Genomic DNA, 22,702 nt, shown 5'->3' on the forward strand with positions numbered 1-22,702 from the left:
TGAAGCGATCTGAACCAAAAAATACGCTACATATATTGACGTCTGTGTAATCGAATGCATTATATGCGATGCTGGAAGTGACCTCCGCTTTCTGCCAGACACATGAAGGGGTGCGGGGGGTCTGCACCCGGAAGTTGCAAACGGAGGTTATTAGTTGCAAACGGCATCCTGGCTTTTTCGAAGCTCCAAATACTGTGGAGCTCTTTGCATGTTGCTTCGTTCAGATTGCTTCAGCCTAGAGAGAGTTATTACAGAATATTCGGGGCCTCTTTCGAGTGAACCTCCCTGTATTTAGACTGAATCCTCTAACCAGGAAAAGTTATCCAACCAATTACAGTAAAACAAATTAAAAGCTCTATTTTTGGTCAAAGTTCTGGTGTGGACACTGAGACAGTCTCACACGGGTCTCTCAAGTCTTTTTTTCTTCTGCTTTCATTTAAGAACTTTCACACACGCATGTGAAACAATGTGAGATAAGAAGCTTTGCGCTGTTATGTGATCTTGTTTTGCATCATTGGGTCAAGCTGGTTAGATAACATATCCTCACAAAATGAGAAGTTATTAACTGCAAAGTGTCCCGTTTATGTTGCTAACTTAACTAATGCCTTTGATGCTGTGGCCTAATGTGTGTTTTGGATAGGCCACAACATGGGTGTTAGCAATAAGTGCGAACAGTACTGTGGCTGCTCTGTGGGTGACTTGCTGGTAAGTGCGGAAAGACAAACGTTTGTATAATATTTTTGTATAATTATGCTGTTAAATACTGCACTGAACTCTGAACTGAACTGAGAACATGTGCCCTAGTAAACTGGCTACAGTGACACTCCTTTTTATCATCATCACAAAAGCTAATAATAATTATCAATAATGAAACTACTGTAAAATTGCAATTGATGGCCTCAAGCTCATCCCATACTGTGAGATATTTACATTATCCTTTCATATTTTTGCATCATTTTAATCTGTTAAAATCTGCTGAATTTGAAACTAACACACTGAAAGAAATATTAATATTATTAAAAAAGGACAGTACATACTGTTTCATTCTCGAAGAAGAACTTTTCATTTCCTCCAGAGCCCTGCCACGCCACCTGTAACAGGACGGTAATGTTTTACAGGAGTGAGACGGGGCCGTCAAGTTCCACTTTCCACTACATTACACACACACACACACACACACACACACACACACACACACACACACACACACACACACAGAAAGCCCACAGGCAGGCCGCTGCACCATTATCCTTTTTGTCATACTGAACAGCCCTCCAGCTCACGGAAGGCTCCTTGAAAACTCAATTAAAGGTGGATTAGCACTGCGGACCACAGCAGCCCTTGAACTTTTAATTAAACAGGTTTTAAACGAGTCCTTGGAACGTTCAACAGGGCCTTTCGCCTTAACTGCTCACACCAGCTAGAAATCTGCTCTGAGACGACTCGCAAAGAAAAGGACAAGAGAACAAACAAAGGCATTTTGTGCAGAATTCAACTGATCAAAGAGGGTCTTATTTCAGACACAGGTCAAGGGCTGCTGTTAGGGTTTGGAAGGTGCAGCGTGGACTACACAAGTACTCGACTTCTGAAATAGTGCTGAGGTCAGACCACATGACCAGCACAACCCTCAGACCCAAGAAAGCAGACTGAACAACACTCGAGGACCAATTCAAGAAACGTTCTTGTGTAGATTGAAAACTAGTAGGTGAGTGTATTTCCAAGCATTTTATAAAGACAAATATCATATCAGCAACGTATATGTTCTTATCTAGAGTAAAAACTAGCATTTTTAGGGACTTATCACTATAAATGAAGATTAGTTGTTATGCTAACTAGCACTAACTGGTCTTGTACTGCATTTATTACCAAGTGGGAACTGGGAAGAAATTCACTCGAATATTCATTTGAGCTTCATCCAATCGGGGTTTCTCAATTTCACGTGGCAGTTCCCACAGAACAAGAAGTAATAGCGTATTTATAGCATGTCAGATATTTTTAACAAATTATGAAGATTTTGGATTTTCAGTTTGGGTATTACTTGCTGTTTGTACATGATTTGTAAGAACTGTAAGGTAAAGTCATTCTATGCAAGATTTTACATGCTTTCATGGTTTTCTTTGGCACTACGTATTTACAATGAACTGCCACAGCACTTTTAAAATTATGAAGCATGAATCAAACAACTCTTTAACTTAAATGTGAACTCTTTTAAGAGCTTTTATCTGCACACAGCAGCCAAACAAGCTCTACAGTACTGTCAATGAACATTGCTGAGCCAAACATAATTCTGTCCAAACCTGACCAACATCAGCTGGAGACCATCTCACTCCCACGTTCCTAAGATAAGCACCTGCTGAATCACAAACTAAATCAAGTTGGGAACCATATGTTTTACAGTAATACTTCACCCAGTGTTTCCACAGCTAACACCACATGAAAGCTAGCACTGACCAGGTCACTTGCTAAAAGTTGTGGCCCCACAGATATCAAACTTTAATCACGGCTGGTGTTGGACTTCATTCAGTGCTAAACATATTAACAGTACATAAATATTAGTCATCATGCTCACTAAATTCACCGTTAGCTATATTATAATTTTCTTAAGGGAAAATTGATGGAGCCATCTTCCACCGACAGTCAGAAACTCTATGACCCCCTCTTTCATTTGGTATGTGATTGGTTCCTAATATGGCGATTTGAAATCGGATGAATCTTTTTGAATCACCCTGTATTTCTCATCTTCTAGATTAAGTTTGTTCATATTTTCAAGTAAAGCGGCGCCATGTTTAAAAAAGGCACGGCATGAAGTTTGATTTTACATTACGTTTACGTCACGTCTTCTTCTGTGAGTTTATTGGCTGGTTGTAAAGCAGGAATCTGATTACTGTCTGACTCATGTAGACCCGGAGTTTCCCCATTATCTGATTACTCAAGTGCATGTAAACGTGTTGATTGGATTACTGACAAAATCTGATTTTCTGCAGTTATCGGTTTATTAAGTGCATGTAAACACACTCAATGGCTGCCTTTGACCAACAGGGTTTAGTCCAGATAAACTTTACATTATGTTGTTCCCATACTGGCCTAACTGCCACTCCAGCATGCCAGAGGATGAAGTGTTTAAGGTAATAAAGTTAAAAGAAAGAAAGAAAGCAGAGAAACAAAGGTAGGGATAAATATCCAAACACTGGCTTTCAGAAATCTGAACATGAAATCTGAACCCTTGCCGAATATGTGAGAAGCCTGAGTTCAAGTTCTCTTACCTCACTGAGTCTGTTGGAGCTGAGGTCTCCCAGCAGCAGAGTGTCGGAGGTGTGCGCCACCAGGTAGCGGTCTCTCCCCATGATCTTTACCTCGTCGATCTCATAGCCATAATGTGACTTCAGCACCACTCGTGTGCCTGTAGAGAGGTTCTTCACGATCACCTGAGTCACAAAAAAGCAAAGACAATAAATCCGTCAACTCTCCACCGGGAATCAATGAGCGACAGCACCATGACAGACTAAGTGATGTAGAACAGCAGCAACACCAGGACTTTGGAGTGACACTGTGATTTGGTGAACAAACCCCACTTAAATGTAGATATTTTGTCTGAAACATTGTTAAAATGACACTGTCGTTAGTTGTTTTAAAAGAAAGTCTAAGATCAGCTTCTTACTGCGAAATATTTTATGAATATCAGCCATAATTCAGACTGTACTGCTCCAAGGGAAAGGAAAGCACACCTGACTCAGGCCCACATACGTCATCTCAAATTTGTTCTTGTAGATGCTTCTGCGAAGACAGCAGTCAAACTGCTCCACTCCACCGCACAGCGTGCCCTGATGGTCAAAAAGCAGCCCAAGAAAATGTGTGACTGGGGATGTAACATATAAACGTAATGAGTTACAGTAAAAATATAGTATGAAGCTCTTCAGACAGATCTTAAGGAGGCATTCTGGCCTAAAACTAGCGTGCAGCTCTCTGTAGTGCAGCATTATGTTTCCTTGACACAGTTGACGATTTTGGATCATTTTTGTTTTCCTTCGTTACTGTTCTCTCACTGCGATACCTAAACACACACATCAGACAACCACTGGGAATCCGTGTGGCGTCAACCAGTCCTGACTGTTATGCTGCTTTCAAGTAGTGTGAAAAATATCACCATCATTTCAAGATTAGCGCAAATGAACATCACCACAATTTCTTACTTACTAGTGGGAAACTTAGATTTTTCATTGAGCCCCAACTTTCTGAGTTGGGTGCCTGTATTTCAGCAGTAGAACACAGAGGGAGTGTGTTATCATGAAATAACATCACTGTGATTTGGTGGCCGTAGATCATCACAGCCGTGATGTTATTGGTGATAACACACTCCTCGAGTGTTCTACTGCTTTAATACAACAGTTAAATAAACACAGTAATAAATTAATAAACTGGGCCGTGAACGCGGCGTTTAATATGTTTTAATGTTCGCAGTTCCTTCACCAAATTATAGTTCCTTAACGAGCAGCTTGTTGCTACGTCAGAGTAACGAGCTCCGCCCACTCGCTGCACAGTCTGCTGTAAGCCTCGCCTTTTGAAGTACAGACTGAGCCTTAAAACTGACCCAATATCAAGTTCAGCTCAGTTTTGTCAGTTTTTTCCAGATCAGTATTAATGTTGTTTTGTTCCAGCCAGTCTGTAAAGCATCTTACAGCCCATTTAGTTTGGCGAATGGTGTTGGGTTCATTTCTGGCTGATTCCAGGTTGTTCAGCTGTTCTTCTGTCTCAGCTGCCGACTGAAAAGCTGCTCAGTGGTGATGACAGTTTGGGAATTTAGTGTCGTCTCATCTTCAGAGTCTGACCAAATCGGCTGTCGGTCAAATGTGATCTTAAAAGTGTCCATTTTCTGTTTGTGGCAAAGTAAGAAGTAAAAACGTTCAATGTCTTGAGCGTCTCCTACAGCTGTCACAGTCTCAGCGGAGTGATACAGTGTTTGTTAAAAACCTGTGATGTTATGGTGAAATAACAGCACAGTTAGAGACGCTGCTCAACCAATCAGCTCGCATGGCCGAAACTAACTGTTGTATAATCAGCAGCAACACGTGAAAATACATATACATTAATGTGATGCTTCTAACTGTACACTTCATCCCATAAGCAGGCTCTGCTGCTCATTTTGTTGCAGTGATAATAAAATATAAAAATACTACAGCAAAATAAAAATAAACTAAAAAGCATTTTTTGCATCTTGTTTCTGACCAAAACCACTTAAACATACATCACGTCATACTTACAACCTTCTAAGTCATAAGTAGTAACTTCCGAGGGGACTTTAAGGCAGCATTCGCTCAGACAGTAAGATACAGCTAATAATTTCAGCCAGGCTAGCATTAGTGTAACTCTGAGTTGTTTCTCTCATTAGCAACAGCCTGCATGCAAAACAGCTGTAGTTTTTCAAAAGTTCTTCCAACCCTTAAGAATCATTACTAAAGGGGGGATATTCTAGTCTTTAAACTAGAAACTCCAGAGTCACTCAGAGACTCCTGTGGCGTCACTGTAGGACACATGTTAACTTGTCGTTTCTACATCTGGCTGATTTATGGACTGTTCTACATACTGCGCAGAGCCGAGAGCCGTCTTTCTTCCAGGCCAGAGCTGTGATGGTGTACAGATTGGGAATTTCTTTGGGAGAAGCCTCATCCCAAGCAGCTCTTCGAGGGCTCCAGTTGAAAACCCTCAATCTGTAGGAAACAATGAAAATCACAAAAATGCTCAGGATCAAAAAATAACTCTTCTGTCACCGACTGTGACCCCTCATCGTCAGATCTAACACAAGCTGACAAAGACATTGATGTGCTGGAAACTTTCTGATGCCATGCAGGGAGGAACCTAACAGACATGCTGATGCATATAACTGATAAATTCCAGGTGAGAACGATAATCAAAATAGGAACCATATCTCTGGTATCTGGTGCGCATGTTCTCAGTTCAGAGTAAGCAGTAGGTCGACATGAACATGTTGCTGTTGTCGGAACAAAACCTTGTATCTCCAAAATGGTAACTTTACAGGAAACACACTTTACTTTTAATGTAAGTCAATGGAACCAGACTTTTTTCAAAGTCATTTTGGGCCGTTTCTGTTGGTCCATCCTTCATGAAATTTACACACAATATAAAGAGCTACAGGCCTTTTCAAATTATGTCAAAAACTGAAAAACGAAATGGAGATACGAGGTTTTATCCTGAGAACAGCGAGATCTTTTGCAGTAATACTTCTCCGAATGTTTCCACAGCTATTGGCAAATGAAAACACTGAGCAGGGTACAGAATACTGGCTGGACAATAAAATTAATGTGAAATTTGTGTAATAAAGCTTTACAAAATCTAAAAAAGAGAAGGTGAAATCACCTTCGGTCACCGAGCTCAAGATAACGTAACAGAACTAGAACAAAAATGCTACTGACTGTCATTTCTGGCGAATATCTTTTATCAAGGGGGAATAAAACAGGTTTTTCAGAATATCTGCTTAATTAAATCATTGTAATCAAAGTCATTCAGAGTGGTTTGATATGAAATGTGCTGTTCTAGAGAAACTCACTGTCAGAACTGTCATCAGATAGGAACCAGACGTCTGAAGTCTCTAAAAGCCACCTCAAAAAAATCGGTTAAATGAAATAGTTCTGAACACTTTGTTTCTTTCATAAGAGATTGTTTTATGATAGTTTGGAGATGTGCCTTTAGCCTAAACTGTATTTTTAATCAATTCAAGATGGAGAGGTACAGGGTGCTGTAAGGCAAAACCTTTTTTTCAGATTTACCACCATTTTACCATGATCTACACTACATCTATAAACTCTGAAGACACGTGTAGGACTGGTGGTTTTGGAGAGTACATAAAATGGCTGTATTTACATTGTAGACATCATGTAGACAATTAAATCAGCACCACTGTAAAGGAATCTGAGAAAATAAGTTTCTCTATAATGAACCATTTCACATCAAAACACTCTGAATGACTTAATTAACATCTAAACAACTGTATTATGCAGAAATCTGGAGAAATCAGTGGAACTGACCACTGTATGTTCAACCGTTTGTAGACACCTGCTGATTCGATGTTTCTTCTGAAGTCAAGGATAATATAATAGTGAGTCTATGCTGCAGTAACAGCCTCTACTGTTCTGGGAAGACTTTACACTACACACTGGAACATTCCTGTGAGGATATGATTGCACAAGAGCACAAGAGCTTTAGTGAGGTCAGGTACTGACGTTGGATGATTAGTTCTGGGCCACAAACGCCACTCAACCTCATCACAACGTATCGGATGGAGCTCAATCACTCCACTCAGAACACAGTTCCACTGCTCCACAGCCCAATGCTGGGGGGCTTTATACCCCTCTAGCTGATACTTTGCATTGGGCATGGTGACCTTAGGCTCATGTGCAGCCAGAACATTCAATTCAATTAGGAATGTTTTTTTATGAAGACTACACAAGATGTGCGAAACTGAACACCTGTGTCAGCAACGTGTGAACCTTAAAGATGAATTCTCTAAGTAGAAGAACAGTCAGGACACTTTTTACATTTCACTGCTGTTGGAAGGAAACAGTATCTTCATTTTTGCCGTTTTTGAGTTTTTGACATAATTTGAAAGTACTGTACTCGTGGTCCTATATATTGTGTGTAAATTTCATGATGAATGGACCAAAAGAAATGACCCAAAAAAGTCTGGTTCCATTGACTTACATTAAAAGTAAAGCAGTTTTCTCCTTCTCCTGTAAAGTTGTCATTTTGGAGATGCAGAGATATATACTGTGTACAAGAAAGCAACAACTCTTTATGGTATTACGTCCAGTGTCAGTGCAAAACCCTGCCTCTCTTTTCCTCACGCCGTCTTCGCATAACATACTCACCTATCGTAACTGCCCAGGACTACTGACTGACCGCTGGGGCTGGTAGCGGCCACAGTGAACTCCTTCTCTGAGCGATCTCGGCTGTAATCGAACGTCTGCAGGACGTGACCCTCCTTCCCATAGGCCACAATCTTTTTATCGCATCCAGCCACGATGATGCTGTTGGTTCCCCACGCCAGTGCATAGGGTGGGCAGGGATGTGTGAGCAATTTGCCCTTCAAATAAGCAAAAATAAGTCCAGGAAATGTTTTACTCCTTACTGAGGCAATAAAGATGGGAAATACTGAGGCTTTTAATTCAGTAACTACAGGGACTTCAATGCAAACTGAGCTGTTCTCAGATTATAAAAGTGTGTAATAAGACGTTGGGTCCATCGGTGGCTCTGACCATATAAGTAGTTGAATACTCTGTTATTTATAGTTGATTGTCTATTATTTATAAGTGATTTTTTCAAATATATTTTGATTTCTTTATTTTATATGTGTGTAATTGCACAGCTTATACCTGAGAGTCACCTGAGCCTTCATCATCAAAGAAATAGCGCACAACGGTCCCATCCGCATGGCCCGAAAGAATTCCTTTCCCAGAGACACTAACACAGAGACAACGAGGGCAAATTTAACAGGAATTCTCTTAACTTCAGAAAAACGGCAAAAGCACAAGTGACAATAAGCAGATAGTGAGTAAGTGGACATACTTCGAGGTCAGTGATACAACATAGGACTCCGTTCCATAGATTGTAGACGATTTGTTGGTTTTTGTGTTGGCCACTCGAATCTGTTTGTGGGCAAACACAGATATGATGCAAACACATTCATAAGAAACCTAAAGATTATTTTTTAAGTGCCATGTAAATTACATCACTTACTTTTCCCTCTGCTAGACCAAACACTATAGAATGTTCTGCTGGCCAAAGCAAACATGTTACAGCACTCTGCAAAATAAAAATATTAAGTTATTATATTGTTCTATTACATACCCAACATACTGCATGTTACTGTCATTACACTATTCCTCTTAATTAATCTGAAGTATCACTTACTGTCTGCACAAATTTGTTGCAAATAACTTTTTTGTCTCCCCTGTCAGAGAGAAAACATCAGGTTACTGATTTTATTCTATTCATTTTGTGATTCACATTACTGTCAAAACAGTTAAAGTAAATATAATTTGTACATTAGAGCATTAGTGATTAAGTGATATACTTACCAGTCCTCTCCGATTTTGTATACAAATATTATATTGTCAGTTTGAGCAATGGCAATTTTAGTGGAATCTGGAGAAAATGCCATGGACTTGACCGTGTAGCTTTTCTTCCCATACTGCAAAATAAAGTGATAAAACATTTTTTTGTTGTGTTATTTTGATTATTAAATGCATTTTTACAATATGCTACTTCAGATGACATGCCAGTGATCCCAAAGCATCTGCCCTGGGGAGAAAAGAGGTGCACATACTTCCCCCATGCATATTAATTTATATATGTAAAAGTCTGAACAGTAAATGAAAATAATTTAATGCATCTTCTACAGGATCAAACTTAAATTTGACATTTTTCTACAGATTTCTGTGCAGAACTTCTACTCATTTATTGAGTTTAACATATTGCAACATAAAAATATGAAATGTGCCATAAGTTTGGCATCACATTTTATGGACTTATTTTCCCCGATATGTTAAATTCAGCACATAAACCGTTGTTGTGCACACTTGTGCAGAAGTGTGTTCTTTGTAGAGGATTGGTTTTAATTTTCACATAGTTAATCAACAGAACATATTTTGGTCAGAGGTGCCCAAACTATTGCCCACGACTGTATTTGTTTATCCGTTCTGCATGTGTGTGGAGTGTTTGTACTTTATGCGTTTCTCAGGCGTTTGCAGCGATGTGACAGTGTGCTGGGTCCTGTGATTAAAGAAGTGCGGAGGTGATATTTCATGTGTTGTCATGGATACGATCCGCCCAGTCAATCAGCCACATGTGGTGAATCATGAGCAGAAATGCTGTCTGAATGTGTTGAATGAAGATTTTTAATTTCATTTCAAAGTCATTCAGAGTGGTTTGATGAGAAACGTCAGTCAGAACTGTTTACAGTGGAAGTGGTGGGAACCAGAAGTCTGCAGTGTTTAATACCTTTAAAAGCTGCATCACAGAAAGCTGTTACACTAAATGACTATGAATACACTGCCTGCTGCCTGTGACCCGGTTCTGAAATGAAGGTTTAGACCAACAATTATTTATTTTAATCCATTCATCGTGGGCAGGTACATGCAGGGGGTTGTGAGGCAATATCCCCCCGCCTCCCCCCCACAAAAAAAAATGTTTTTCATTTTTACCAGTTTATTAACATTACATAAAAACTCAGAAGACTTGTGTAGGTGTGAGTCATTCTGAATAGTGAATAAAACAGACTTTTGCGCTGCAGACATTGCAACTCCTGGTTCATATCAATAACACTGTAAAGAAATCCGAGTCAAAACGTTGGGTGAGTGGATGAAGGAATGAATGGATGGATGAATGGATGAATGGATAAATAGATAGATAGATAGACAGACAGATAAACAGATATATAGACAGATAGACAGAAAGACAGAAAGACAGATATATAGACAGATATATAGACAGAAAGACACAGACAGACAGATAAATAGATAGACAGAAAGACAGACAGACAGACAGATATATAGACAGATAGAGAGACAGACAGATAGACAGATAGACAGCAAGACAGACAGATAGACAGAAAGACAGACAGATAGATAGATAGATAGATAGATAGACAGATAGATAGATAGATAGATAGATAGATAAGTTATACAACTAGATAGGTTATACATTTCCTTCACTGCACCGTTTCACATGAAGTCACTCTTGACTGTAATGTCGCTGTTCATATTTCAAAGCATGAAATTACGCAGACATTCTGAAGATTCGGTGAAATTCCCCTTTAACTTACTTTGGAGTCCGCAGGCTTCGTTGAAAACTTATCCCGTCTCTCTCCCAGTTCGTCGTACAACAGAACCACCCTGTCCACGGTGCACACGGCGAACTTGGCGTTGTTCGGAGCCCAAGCCATGCAAGTCACTTTGGCGGCTCCTTCCTGCGAGAAAAATGAGGAAAACCGGGCATTTTAGAGGATCTGGCTGAACTAACAGCAGGACAGTCGCTTCACAGAGTGACTGGACTGAAGCTGCTACGCTGCGTTAACAGGAGGCTGGTTCACCATGGCGGCAGCTGTAAGTTAGCGCTGCTTTAACGTTGAACGACTCTGATTAAAGAAACTGTGAACATGTTTTGAACTTTAGGCGTTAACTAAGTCACTTCACCAGCGCTCGGCTGGTCAGCTGCATTAGCAGAGCCTGTGGTCACGGACGCTAACTGGACCCCTCGAGTTTCTGTTCCGCGTCTGATTAGAGGTTTTGTCCATCATTCAGCCTTTGAGAAAGTGGAAATGCCGGCGGTTCAGTGGTGTTAAACTGCGAGCGCTCAGACTAACGAGGGCAGTTCCAGCGTGTCTGTTAGCTCGTCTGGGTTTGCTCTAACAGCCTGGCAGCGCAGTTAGCCGAGTTAGCTAAGTTAGCCGAGTTAGCAAAGTTAGCTGGCGGCTCCGAGTCAGACTCACCTGCGGGGTCAGCAGAGTCCTCAGGTGCTTCAGCTGCATGTTTTCTTTTTGAAAAGAGAGGCGCTGCCGGTGCTGATGGGCGCAGAAATAATGCGCTATAATAAGATTCTCCTCCTCGGCGCCCTTTGGCGGAGCGTCTTCAGGGGGCAGACATTTTGGTAAACACCGCTCCGGCCCTGGATACCGTCGTCAAGGAGAGTGACGCAAATACGAACAAGGAGAATTCGCTGTTTCGTGGATTTCGGTCGCCAAATGCCGTCTGCGCATGTTTGAGCGGCAGATTATCTCGTGAAATGTGTATTAATTAGCGCTGTAAAAGTGTGAGTGTGGGATTAAAAGCTGTGGAGATGCCGGGGATTGAACCCGGGGCCTCATACATGCAAAGCATGCGCTCTACCACTGAGCTACATCCCCGTCCGCCGAGCGCCCCGCCCGGCCCGTCACATATAAACACTGAAACCGAGTCTGCGCTGTGGCGCAGAGAGCGAACCCAAATACAGGGGTAGGTTAGAGCAGGGAGGGTCGGAGTCCAACACATCTGGCGATTACAGGGGTTAAAAACGGCGAATTGTGGAGAAGTTTAACTTTTCTTTACAGGGGTGGTGAAAGGAACCAGAATAACACAAACACAGTCATTTCATTTACCATCCAAAACCACCAGTGGACCTACACGTGTGAGGTTTTATGTAAATAAAACATTGTTGTTTAAATACATTTTTGGTCAAAATCCAGTCACAAAAATGTATAGTCAATCAATCAATCAATCAATTAATCAATCCAGCCAAGCAATACAGAAATCATGGATTGGGTACTAAAAATAAATCAAATGTAATAATAAAATAATAAGGTACCAATAAACCGTTAAATCAATAAACCTTTAAAATTACAATATAGTAACTTAACAAGTAACAGATCAGATAAGGATAAAATAAATAAAAAACATAAATTAATGAAATAAAAAAATAGAAAATGTAAGACAATTGACAATAATAAAATAAAAAGAATACAAATAAAAAATAAAAAGAATAATAAAAAGTAAAATAATAGCTAAAACATACCACAAATCATATTAAAAGTTATATTAAAAAAATAAAGATGTTGCAGGCTGTGTGGAGGTTTCAGGCATCAGATACATTCACGAATAACTAAAATAATAATAATAATAATAATAATAATAATAATAGTTTCCTGTTAAGTAGCTTCTAGATGCATTAAATGCTTCATATATCTGGTTTCTATTACCACCATTGCAAAATAATGACTAACATCAAACTACTCTGAATGCCTTTGTTTACATCTTAAATATTTAATGGTACAGTTTTGTGGAGTTCCCCTTTAACTGATCAGTTGAACCAGGTGAGGTTGAACAGGAAAATCGTAAGGAAAAGGAAAAAAAGGGAATCTTGCCCTCCAGGACCGGAAATCCCCACTCCTGGTCTCAACTGACCTCTGTAAGGCTGACTCTGGGTGAGAGGTCAGATAACTACATAATTGGAGGCCCAAAATAAACCACACACCTCACAGTCCACCACACTGAGGACAGCAGGACACAGAGCCGGACCGCGGGGGATTCATACCTAGAGAAAACAAGCTGTTTTGTACACGGAGTGAATAGAAATGAGAAGACAGCTCTGTGATATCGCCTGGTAGCAGGAAATATCTGTGAGTAAAAGGTCAGAAAAGGTCAGTGCCATGCGTACCCGGGTCATTGAGGTCTTAGAACACGCGCTGCTCAGCCTGCGGTCTGTTAAAGAGGTGTTTGAGCTCCTCTTTGGGGCAGTCTTCTATTTTTTTGAAGCCTTTGTGCGACTCTTCGTTCCACACCCCAGGAAAGATGTGGAGGGAGAAATCGTGCTTGTGACCGGGGCAGCGGACGGACTTGGGAAACAGATAGCGAAGGAGCTGGGACGACTGGGGGCCACCTTAGTTCTTTGGGATGTGAACTGGGAGGCGCTGGACAAGACAGCTAAAGAGCTGCGGCAAAGCCTGGACGTGCGGGTTTACGCTTACGCTTGTGACTGCAGCCGCAGAACGGAGGTCTACAGAGTCGCTGAAGTGGTAGATATTTATTTAAAATGTTGATGTGTTTGTACTTCACTGGAATTTTCAGATGATATGTGTCCTGGAGTATATTCATATAAAAATAATTTTTTACTTATTTAGTTTATTTTTTATTATTAACACTTCCTTCCTTTGTTGTGTGATTTTATTCTGCTCTGTTAGTGACAACGTCTAAATATTGAAAGGGAATTCTGCAGGGTTTCTGTTAGATCTCTGTATAATTCAGTGTTTAAGCTGTAAGTAAAGAGGGGTTTGAGTGGAGAGAAATTCTGGATTTGATAAAAAGTTCTACTACAGTTCTGTAGATAACTATGGAGCCCTGATGGTGACATCCGGTATAAATGAAATAATGCATGGCCACGACTTAGTAAGGCGTGGGAATGAGAAAATAAAGTTGTGGAAAAGACTTTGTAAGGCGTGGGAACGAGATCCTAATATGTGGCCACGACTTTGTAAGGCATGTTAATGAGATAATTAAACCTTGACCACAGCTTAATAAGGCATGATCTTGTTCCCACGCCTTACTAGGTCTTTTCCACAACTTTATTATCTCATTCCCATGCCTTACTAAGTTGTGGCCATGCATTGTTTTTATTATACCGGATGTCACCAGCAGGGCTCTGCAGGTAACCCAGCACTTCAGTAGTGACCTTGTTTACCCTTTTGAGTGAAGGTATTTGGTGAGTCATTATTTAAATAAATGAACAATATTTCAAGGCCTACTCAACCCACCTCTGCGTACCCTCATACGAAACCTTGGGATAAGTCTTGTGTTGCCGTGGTCACATCCAAATGAGGTAATAAGATGTTTCAACAGGTGAAGAAGGAAGTGGGAGACGTGTCCATCCTCGTGAACAACGCCGGTGTGGTGACTGGAAAATATGCTTTCACGGAAGCTCCAGACAACCTGGTGGACAGAACACTGAGAGTCAACACTGCTGCCCACTTCTGGGTGAATTATCTCACGTTTCAAATCTTTAGTTTTAAAAGCTGTTGTGTTCATAAATAACTTTGTGTTTTATTCACATTGTGAAGTCAGTTCCAAGACCTCGAAGAAACATTGGCTGGGTCTGAAACTGAAGGTAGCTGCCTCATAAGTCAGTGCCTTAAAAGGAAACAGAGATTTAGGTACCTGCAACCCGCGTTTGAGACACAGAGGCAGCGATACACCGCAAAATTCACCAAGCTCACTGCTAGCTGTTAGCATTTAGCTGCGTTAGCGAGAAAAATGAACGTTTTATAAACAAAGTGTGGTATTTTGTACACATTGAACACTCGGCTCACATGAGGAGGCTCCCACGTTTCACTGGGTTTATAAACATTGGTTTATCTAAGCCTTGTTCTAGAATGACTGCTGGGTTAGGCTCCAGCTCCCCCCCGACCCAGAAGGATAAGCGGCTTAGAAGATGTGTGTGTGTGTGTGTGTGTGTGCTTAATAAAATAATAACAAAATAAAATAACGTTAGTTCAGACACACAGCAGTTATTTTTTAAGATTAGCATGATTTATTATGTCACTGCACTGAAATATGAACGGGAAAGCTTGTAAAGCTAAAAATGGAATCTGTTTGCGGAGAAAGTCCCGCCCTTCACTTGCTGGTTATGCCATGAGGGTTGACCGTACTGTGGCGCGAGCGGGAAAAGCCCCATCTCGTTGTGGAGATGAGCGCGAGTGCAGAAGCCAGAACAATCCGAAAAATCACGTTTTTATTGTTTTTATTTTATTGAAACTCCACAAACTGTTTATGAGATTTTGTCAGATTTCACTGGTGATTTCAGAAACGCTTTTTGGACGGTAATTTCAGCTTCAGTTTCGAGTATTCTGGTCTCCCCCCATTCAAAGAGAGAGAGGTCTGGTCTTGTATGGCGGTGTTACAGACATGGCCGCAGAGTGAAGCTCTTGATTTCTCCTAACTGCATCAGGGCTAACACACGATTACGGGACATGTAGCAAAGGATGCTCCTACACCGCCGTCAGAAACTGGCCAAACTGAGGAACCTCAGCAGAAAGCGTTTATACAGACATTCAATTCGACAAACATTGTGCTCATCCGAAGGTTGTATTTACCAGATGGTTAAGTAGTTAATACAACTAAACTCTGTTCAGGTGCTTCTTTGTTCACTACATGGAAAAAGAAAGCGTTCTCTAAAGTACACATCCTGCATATCCAGTCAGAAACCACAGTGATCTAATAGGAGCAAATCAGGTGTTCATGTTTTTCACATTTACTGTGAGTTTAGCATTTCCACTCATGTAAACAGTGAAAGGTCACATTATACATCACATCTCAGAAACATGTGGATCATCTAGAATCCTGAGTTTCGTAGTTGTAAATACCAAATTGTCAGCCGCAATTTACAAGTTGGTAAACTGCCTCATAGTTTCCTGATTTCCTAGTTTCTGAATTTTTTTGTCTTACTATAATAAAAACATCATAATATAACATTGTTTAATACAGAAACCTTTGCATTATGAGTAGGTTTTGGTCACCAAATTACCACCGCAATGATAATGCTACTGACCACTCGCCCCTCACTGCGATTAACTGGCTTGTGTTGGCATCGAGCTAACGGTGCCACACATTCCCACACTGGGTTTAATACGAACGTTACTTATGAAGGATTTAACTAAGCAAAATATTCTGAACTTTGTCTGTTTTGCAGTTTTACAGTATCATTCAGTAAAATTAAAGCCTGACAGCGATCATTGATGTTAGGTGTCTTTTAGCCTAACTGTACAGCAAATAAGTTGTCAAAAAATATAATTTTACCTTTTCTTACAGACTTACAAGGCATTCCTCCCAGCAATGTTACAACGGAACCATGGACACTTAGTCTGCGTATCTTCTCATGGAGGACTGTTTGCCCTGAATGGCCTTGCAGGTAGTCTGAAGAGCAGACAGCTCACAGCTGTCTGAGTATTTAAGTGAAAGTCTTATACAGCAGTAAAATGACTGCTGATGTGTGTTGTGTCTACAGACTATTGTGCAAGTAAATCTGCAGCCATTGGATTTGCTGAATCCATCGCTCTGGAGCTGCTCGTCCTTAAGAAGGAGGGAATCAAAACAACCATAGTGTGTCCCTATCTTATCAACACAGCAATGTTCCAAGGATGCAGAACAAAGTAGGTTATGCATGTTTTATATTACATGTCAGCAAGTTGTATCTATTTAAAGGGAAATCAATTTTTCAAAATTACTGCATCATTTCTGCACGATTCAGCCGTTGAGATGCACACAATCATTCAAAAAGGTTTAATGTCAAATGATTCATTACAGAGAAACTCACTGACACAAATTTCTCTTCTGCAGTGGTTGTGATGGGAACCAGGGGTCACAACAACTACAATGCAAATATAGCCATTTTATTTATTATCCAAAAAAAGACGTAGATCAAAAGATATTGTAGATGATCTACAATATTTACAGGTCTTCCGAGTTTTTATATGAAATGTTGATGATAAAATGTGGAAAATTTTTCCTTTGGGGGTTATTTCTCCTAACAGTACCTGCACACTTCTCTCTGCCAAAAAAAATCTAATATATTTTAGACCAAAACTCCAAACTATAAGTGTCATTAAACACTTCAGACGTCTGGTTCGCATCACTCGGTAAATTTCTCTAGAATTTCACATCAAACCACTCTAATTACCTTTGCTTTCATATTCGCAAATGAATTATGCAGAAATTTAGAAAAATTGCTGTAATTCCCCTTTAATAGAAATTAATTAGGTGTGCTTGAACAAGAAAATCACTGACCCGTCCAGTTTCCCACCACTGGTCTATAATGACCTTCACTCTAGGTGAGAGTTCAGATAACTGTAACTGGAGGCCTGAAATAATCCACTCTCCTTTATCCTGCTATTAGGTGGCCATCCTTGCTTCCGATAATGGATCAGAGAGAAGCTGCAGAAACGATAGTGGATGCAGTTTTGAGGGAGAAGATGTACTTAGCGCTTCCTGGAAGTTTGTATTTCTTGATGGTGCTGAAGAGGTAAGCTTTCATACGCTCAAGCATTGAGAAGGCTTAGGTTGTTTTATATAATGGTTTATTCTGTAGTTCTCAGGAACTGCGACTCATAATTATGCGGTCCAGTTTATAAATCTGTAGTAATGTTGACATCAGCAGTGAGAGACACTGGCGCACTAACATCATGCACCTTCCTTCGATAGTGAATAGATTAATTATTGACGAGTGGTTATCTTCTAGTCATCAAAGGACCAGCCAATCGAAAGTGTTGACACCGGCTGTGTGAATGAACATGTTTAAATTGTGTAAATTGCTCATTTCTGTCCCTCTGACAGTTTCCTGCCAGCCAAACTGGGCATTATCTTCATCAACTTCTTTGGAGGGCTGGATCTGATGGACCACTTCCATGGGGTTCCTGTGCCCACTGTGACCTACAAAAAGCCTCTACGCCAGAGAAGCGACAGCAGCAGTGACCCACAGAGCCTCACATATTATGAGTAAATATGACAGTGATGACTGTCATGTTACATTCAGTCCAGTTCAGTTCAGTTCAATGTTCTCTTAAAAAAAATACATACATATGTATGTGTGTGTGTATGTATGTATATATGCCTTGTATTTATTTATATATACACACACACACACATATACATGTTTATATAATTTATATATGTATATATACTTATTTGTTTGTTTAATCAAATGTGTTCTTGTGTAGTAAAATGTAAAATACAGTGCAAAAATGACCTCCTATGGGCTTCCATTAGGCCTAAAACAAGACAGCAATACTGCATGTAATATATATATATATATATATATATATATATATATATATATATATATATAGGTATACAGGTAATGTAGTGATGCTCTCCAACAGTTGAGCTACTGCATCCTCCTTATGATAAAAGCTGGTAAAGAACAGAATAGGTATTATCTAATGTTGTGGGTTGTAAAGGGTATCTATACATCTATACATCATCCCTTTCCACTTTTCTCCATCCTGAGTGTAAACACTGCTCACTGAAGCTACTGTGGCCAGAATACTAGCTATCAAGCAAACAGGTAAAGAACAGTTTTTGCTCCATATCATCACTGTCCAAAGAAAAACATATATCTTAAAAATAGTAACTTTATAGGAAAAGTCAAAAATGTTCTTACTATTTAATGTAAGTTAATGTAAAGAGATTTTATTCCAAATAATGTTCGAGCATTTCTATTGGTCCACTGATCAGCTGCCCTGTTCAAATGATGTACAGAATGTACAATGTTTTTTATGTTTAAATAGTAATTCATAATGTGAGCGAGTGACTAAGTACAAAACTTCTGTACTCGAGTTAAATACAAATATGTTTGGTCAAATATTAACTGAGTAAAAATGCGCTATGAATGTTTTGACCTCAGTAAATTCACTAAATGACTTTCAAATGTAGTAAGTAAGTAAGGATCCATTTTATAAGTGCTTGTAAGTTGATGCAGGTACTGTAATAATAAACCACACCTGTAAATAAAACAATAACATTCAAACTATAGACGTTCTGTACTTTGTCAGTAACCAGAGGGGGGCGGTGCTGAGCTGTTTCAGGGTTGTGTTTTCTGTTTCTGAACTACCTGCACTTTCTTTGCCCTCTGGAAGTCATTTAAGGTCAATTTGACGCCGTTTCTTCCATAGGAACCTCACACTTATCCGAAAAAGCACCAAACTTGTTTTGGAAACTCGTAAAAGAGAAAGAAATCTAAGGAAAACGGTGAACTGTCCCTTTAACGGACCAAAACACGCAGTGGCCGCTTCAGCGCTGTGGTCAGTGTCGAAAGCGCCAGATACGCCGTATCTGCAGATTCTGAGCTCAGAGAAATGAGAGCATCAGCTTTTCTCCTGAATGAAAAATCAGTATCAGTGAGTCGCTCCTGTCTGTCGCTCCTGTCTGTCGCTCCTCCTCCTCGACGTGCTGACGCGCTCCGTATGAAAGGAGCCGCTGTGGAGCGGTTGGGTTCCACACTGCTGTGGCTCCGGGCAGAGCAGTGTGGACTCGCCTTACTGACCCCCTGCAGCCCGCCTCCCTCAGAAACACTCAGAAACACGGCCAGCAGGTCCAAACAGGTCCGTCCGCCAGACTCTCTGCGCCCAACAACATCTGTGTACTTAGCGAAATCCCACCTCCAGCATCCGGGCACGTCTGCCCGCGGCGCGCGCTTCACGTGGCTCCATCGTCGCGCGGAAAAAGTCGACGCGGGAATAAACATCGGGTTAAACGGCGACTTTACAGCGAAGATCTTCCGTGATTTCTCTGCGTTTGGGTTCGGCTGGAGTTCAATATGTCGGCGGAAACGGCATCTTTGATATTGGAGGACGGAACCGCCTTCAAAGGCCGCCTGTTTGGGGCCCGCGCGCCAGCGTCGGGGGAAGTGGGTAAGTTTTTAGTTAACTTGGTAAAAATAATCAATTTGCTAAACCGCGGGGTCGCACTTGTGATCCGGATTGACCCGCTCTCATCTGAGTGACGGACGTGGTGTGAACACTAGCAGCCTTGCTAACTGCGCACTGAGCGTGGAGCAGCCCCACGTGTGCGGCTTTGGCGCTGAATGATGTCGGAGTGCGGCTCCGTTAGTTTCTCTCACACTTCCCTGACCCGGTCCGGCCGCGGATCATTCAGGCCACCGAAGCGTTGATGGGGTTGGGCAGCAGCGGCTGCGGCCTCTGAAACTGACTCGCTTCATCTGACCGCGCTTTTATTGATCAGAGCAGCTCTGTTAGCTAACCAGCTACTCATGACCCCACGAGACATTTGGCTTAGATTTTTGTAGCAGGTTAACTTTGTTGTAATCCAATCCAAAGTTCCCCTCGGTGGCCGGCATGAACAGGTACCCTGTATAAGTAAACCGATGGTAGTTCATCCCAGCAGAGTAAGGATTATTCTGCTTTGATAGGAAAGCAGGTTGAGAATAATGATGGACATATGGTGACGGAGTTCTGTCCTCCTTGACTCACTCTTGAGTTTACAAAAAAACTCTTACCTTCAAATAAAGCCAAGACCATCATAACCAGACCCCGCGCGTGTATATGTGATCTGAAGTGGCTCAGAGTGATAAAGCACAGCACAGTCACATACAGGGTCGAGTGATGCTTATTTATAACCAAACATGTCTACATTTCTTATCCTCAGTGTTCCAGACGGGAATGGTGGGCTATCCGGAGGCGCTCACGGACCCCTCATACAAGGCCCAGATATTAACTTTAACCTACCCACTGATTGGGAACTATGGTGTCCCTAATGATGAGGATGGTGAATTTGGGCTCAGCAAGGTGCACGATTAGAGTTTCCTCTCATTGTTTTACATGCAGTGAAAATACATCATGCTTTGTTTTGATTCTGACTGACTGTATGTTTATTTTTTTTAATTCCCTCCCACATCACTTTTCAGTGGTTTGAGTCTGGCAGAATCCACGCCACTGCCCTCATTGTTGGCGAGCTTTCTCAGAATCCCAGCCACTGGAGCTCGGCCAGATCTCTAGATCAGTGGCTCAAAGAGCAGGGCATTCCTGGACTGGAGGGTGAGATGACATTTCCTTGTAATGGGTGATGGCTATGATGGCTCATCTCTATAGTGGGCTGTATAGCAGTATAGACACCTACTTAGGACATCTATTGAATATCTACCCCATTTTAATCTAAATCCGATCTGTGTATAAAAAGGAGTGGACACCCGCTGCTTGACCAAGAAGATCAGAGAAAAGGGAACCATGCTGGGGAAGCTTGTGGTTGAAGGGACCTCAGCTGAGAACATACCTTTTGACAATCCTGACAGTCGGAACTTGGTGAAAGAAGTGTCCTTGAAAGTATGACTTCAGCATTATACCTCTCAGTATATCTTTTACATGGTGATCATCTCACACTCCAGATTCCCAACCCAAAGATCTGTGTGTTTGGGTTTTTCCCGTCTAGGAGCCCAGGGTTTTCAATCCGGATGGTACTTTGAGGATCGTCGCAGTAGACTGTGGAATTAAGTACAATCAGATCCGCTGCTTGTGCCAGCGAGGCGCACGGGTGACCTTGGTCCCCTGGGATCACCCTCTGGATGTCAGTGGTGAGTAATACATTGCAAAATCCTAAACTGGACAGTTCAGCCAAATAGGTTTTGGCTAATAATGAGTAAAACGTAAGTTCCCATGTAGCTCATGTAGAGAAGCACTGCTAGCCTTCATTCACTGTCAGCCAGGTTAGCAGCACTGAATTTAATTCTGCCTTTATTCTTTAAGTTCAGGTTTAGAGTTGCTGTTTGAGCTTTTATCAGTATTGAGAGTTGATAAGTTTGTTTGTTTGTTTCTCCAGACTTTGATGGCGTGTTTATCAGTAACGGCCCAGGAGACCCTCAGTATTGCAAGGAGACCATAGAAAACCTGCGTAAGGTCGTGTGTGCGGAGAACCCCAAACCTGTGTTTGGTATCTGCTTGGGCCATCAGTTGCTATCACTGGTCATCGGGGCAAAGACCTATAAAATGAAGTGAGCTTGCATTGTTCTCCGTTCCCTTCACTAATGACCTTAACTTGCCCTTTTTTCTGACTTGTGACCAATTTTACCGCTGTTGATGACGTTCTAAGAGGGGGAGCTTGTTTTATCTTTTAAAGTTAATGTCTAACTTGACCAACTCAATCAGGGCATATGCAGCCTGTTAGAAGGGGTGGGTCTTTTTCCTCTCCCCTAAAAGTGGACCAGGGTGTGTCTTGCATAGATTCTCCTAATGCTACTATTACATTATTAACCACAGCAATTAAGCAGATCTGCTTTTTCTCTACCCTCATCCAGCACTTCTGCTCTCTGCTACGTACTTCATCCCTGTTGTAAGAATAACTGTATTGACGATAGGCCGGTGTCTGGTTGCAGTGTATCAGAGCGTAGCTCTGAGCTTCGTTCTCAGTTCTCTCGTTAATGGACTTCATGGCATCGTCTCACAGATCTGAATCCTTAAGTAGGAGCGGATCATGAGTTGTTTTAATGTTGACGACTCTTTTAGTAGTTACACTGCACTTTCTCAGGTCTGTCATGACCGATCAATTTGGGCAGGGGAACAAAGGCAGGTACCTTTACGAGGTGTTCCTGTTCCTCTCAGTGCCCTGTCAGCGTTTCTGTGAGAGCAGTGCGCTGCTAAAATGTGATTTTGTGCTGAGCACAG

The 22,702-nt window shown here is 41.2% G+C and overlaps 3 protein-coding genes and 1 non-coding gene across 6 annotated transcripts in view; 2 read left to right on the forward strand and 2 right to left on the reverse strand.

The window, feature by feature from the left end:
- The window catches only part of ift172 (intraflagellar transport 172), a 73,110-nt gene extending 61,201 nt beyond the window's left edge, over positions 1 to 11,909 (reverse strand). Inside the window, exons 1-12 of the mRNA XM_036581168.1 lie at positions 11,501 to 11,909; positions 10,835 to 10,978; positions 9,090 to 9,202; positions 8,923 to 8,962; positions 8,749 to 8,814; positions 8,578 to 8,657; positions 8,385 to 8,472; positions 7,881 to 8,095; positions 5,582 to 5,705; positions 3,726 to 3,821; positions 3,264 to 3,425; positions 1,038 to 1,091 (exon numbers count right to left, since the gene is read on the reverse strand). Coding sequence (XP_036437061.1) covers positions 1,038 to 1,091; positions 3,264 to 3,425; positions 3,726 to 3,821; positions 5,582 to 5,705; positions 7,881 to 8,095; positions 8,385 to 8,472; positions 8,578 to 8,657; positions 8,749 to 8,814; positions 8,923 to 8,962; positions 9,090 to 9,202; positions 10,835 to 10,978; positions 11,501 to 11,539 — 1,221 coding nt within the window. The 5' untranslated portion in view covers positions 11,540 to 11,909. The remainder of the gene's footprint in view (positions 1 to 1,037; positions 1,092 to 3,263; positions 3,426 to 3,725; positions 3,822 to 5,581; positions 5,706 to 7,880; positions 8,096 to 8,384; positions 8,473 to 8,577; positions 8,658 to 8,748; positions 8,815 to 8,922; positions 8,963 to 9,089; positions 9,203 to 10,834; positions 10,979 to 11,500) is intronic.
- On the reverse strand, positions 11,843 to 11,914 carry trnaa-ugc. The gene has a single exon. It is a non-coding gene; the product is annotated as a tRNA-Ala (tRNA).
- A 1,034-nt stretch (positions 11,915 to 12,948) lies between these two features.
- Positions 12,949 to 18,142, forward strand: si:dkey-221h15.4 (uncharacterized protein LOC563950 homolog). The gene is made up of 6 exons (XM_036581169.1): positions 12,949 to 13,558; positions 14,379 to 14,513; positions 16,344 to 16,443; positions 16,540 to 16,684; positions 17,428 to 17,553; positions 17,865 to 18,142. The coding sequence occupies exons 1-6, from the start codon at positions 13,193 to 13,195 to the stop codon at positions 18,028 to 18,030; spliced, it is 1,038 nt and encodes a 345-aa protein (XP_036437062.1). The 5' UTR covers positions 12,949 to 13,192; the 3' UTR covers positions 18,031 to 18,142.
- A 1,398-nt stretch (positions 18,143 to 19,540) lies between these two features.
- The window catches only part of cad (carbamoyl-phosphate synthetase 2, aspartate transcarbamylase, and dihydroorotase), a 32,737-nt gene continuing 29,575 nt past the window's right edge, over positions 19,541 to 22,702 (forward strand). For all 3 annotated transcript variants that reach the window (XM_036581170.1, XM_036581171.1, XM_036581172.1), the window contains exons 1-6: positions 19,541 to 19,939; positions 20,694 to 20,833; positions 20,953 to 21,082; positions 21,225 to 21,367; positions 21,474 to 21,615; positions 21,861 to 22,032. In XM_036581170.1, the coding sequence (XP_036437063.1) occupies positions 19,846 to 19,939; positions 20,694 to 20,833; positions 20,953 to 21,082; positions 21,225 to 21,367; positions 21,474 to 21,615; positions 21,861 to 22,032 (821 nt within the window). In that variant the 5' untranslated portion in view covers positions 19,541 to 19,845. The remainder of the gene's footprint in view (positions 19,940 to 20,693; positions 20,834 to 20,952; positions 21,083 to 21,224; positions 21,368 to 21,473; positions 21,616 to 21,860; positions 22,033 to 22,702) is intronic.

This window comes from Colossoma macropomum, unplaced genomic scaffold (genome assembly GCF_904425465.1).
Source record: "Colossoma macropomum unplaced genomic scaffold, Colossoma_macropomum, whole genome shotgun sequence".
In the NCBI taxonomy this organism is placed as follows: Eukaryota; Metazoa; Chordata; class Actinopteri; order Characiformes; family Serrasalmidae; genus Colossoma; species Colossoma macropomum.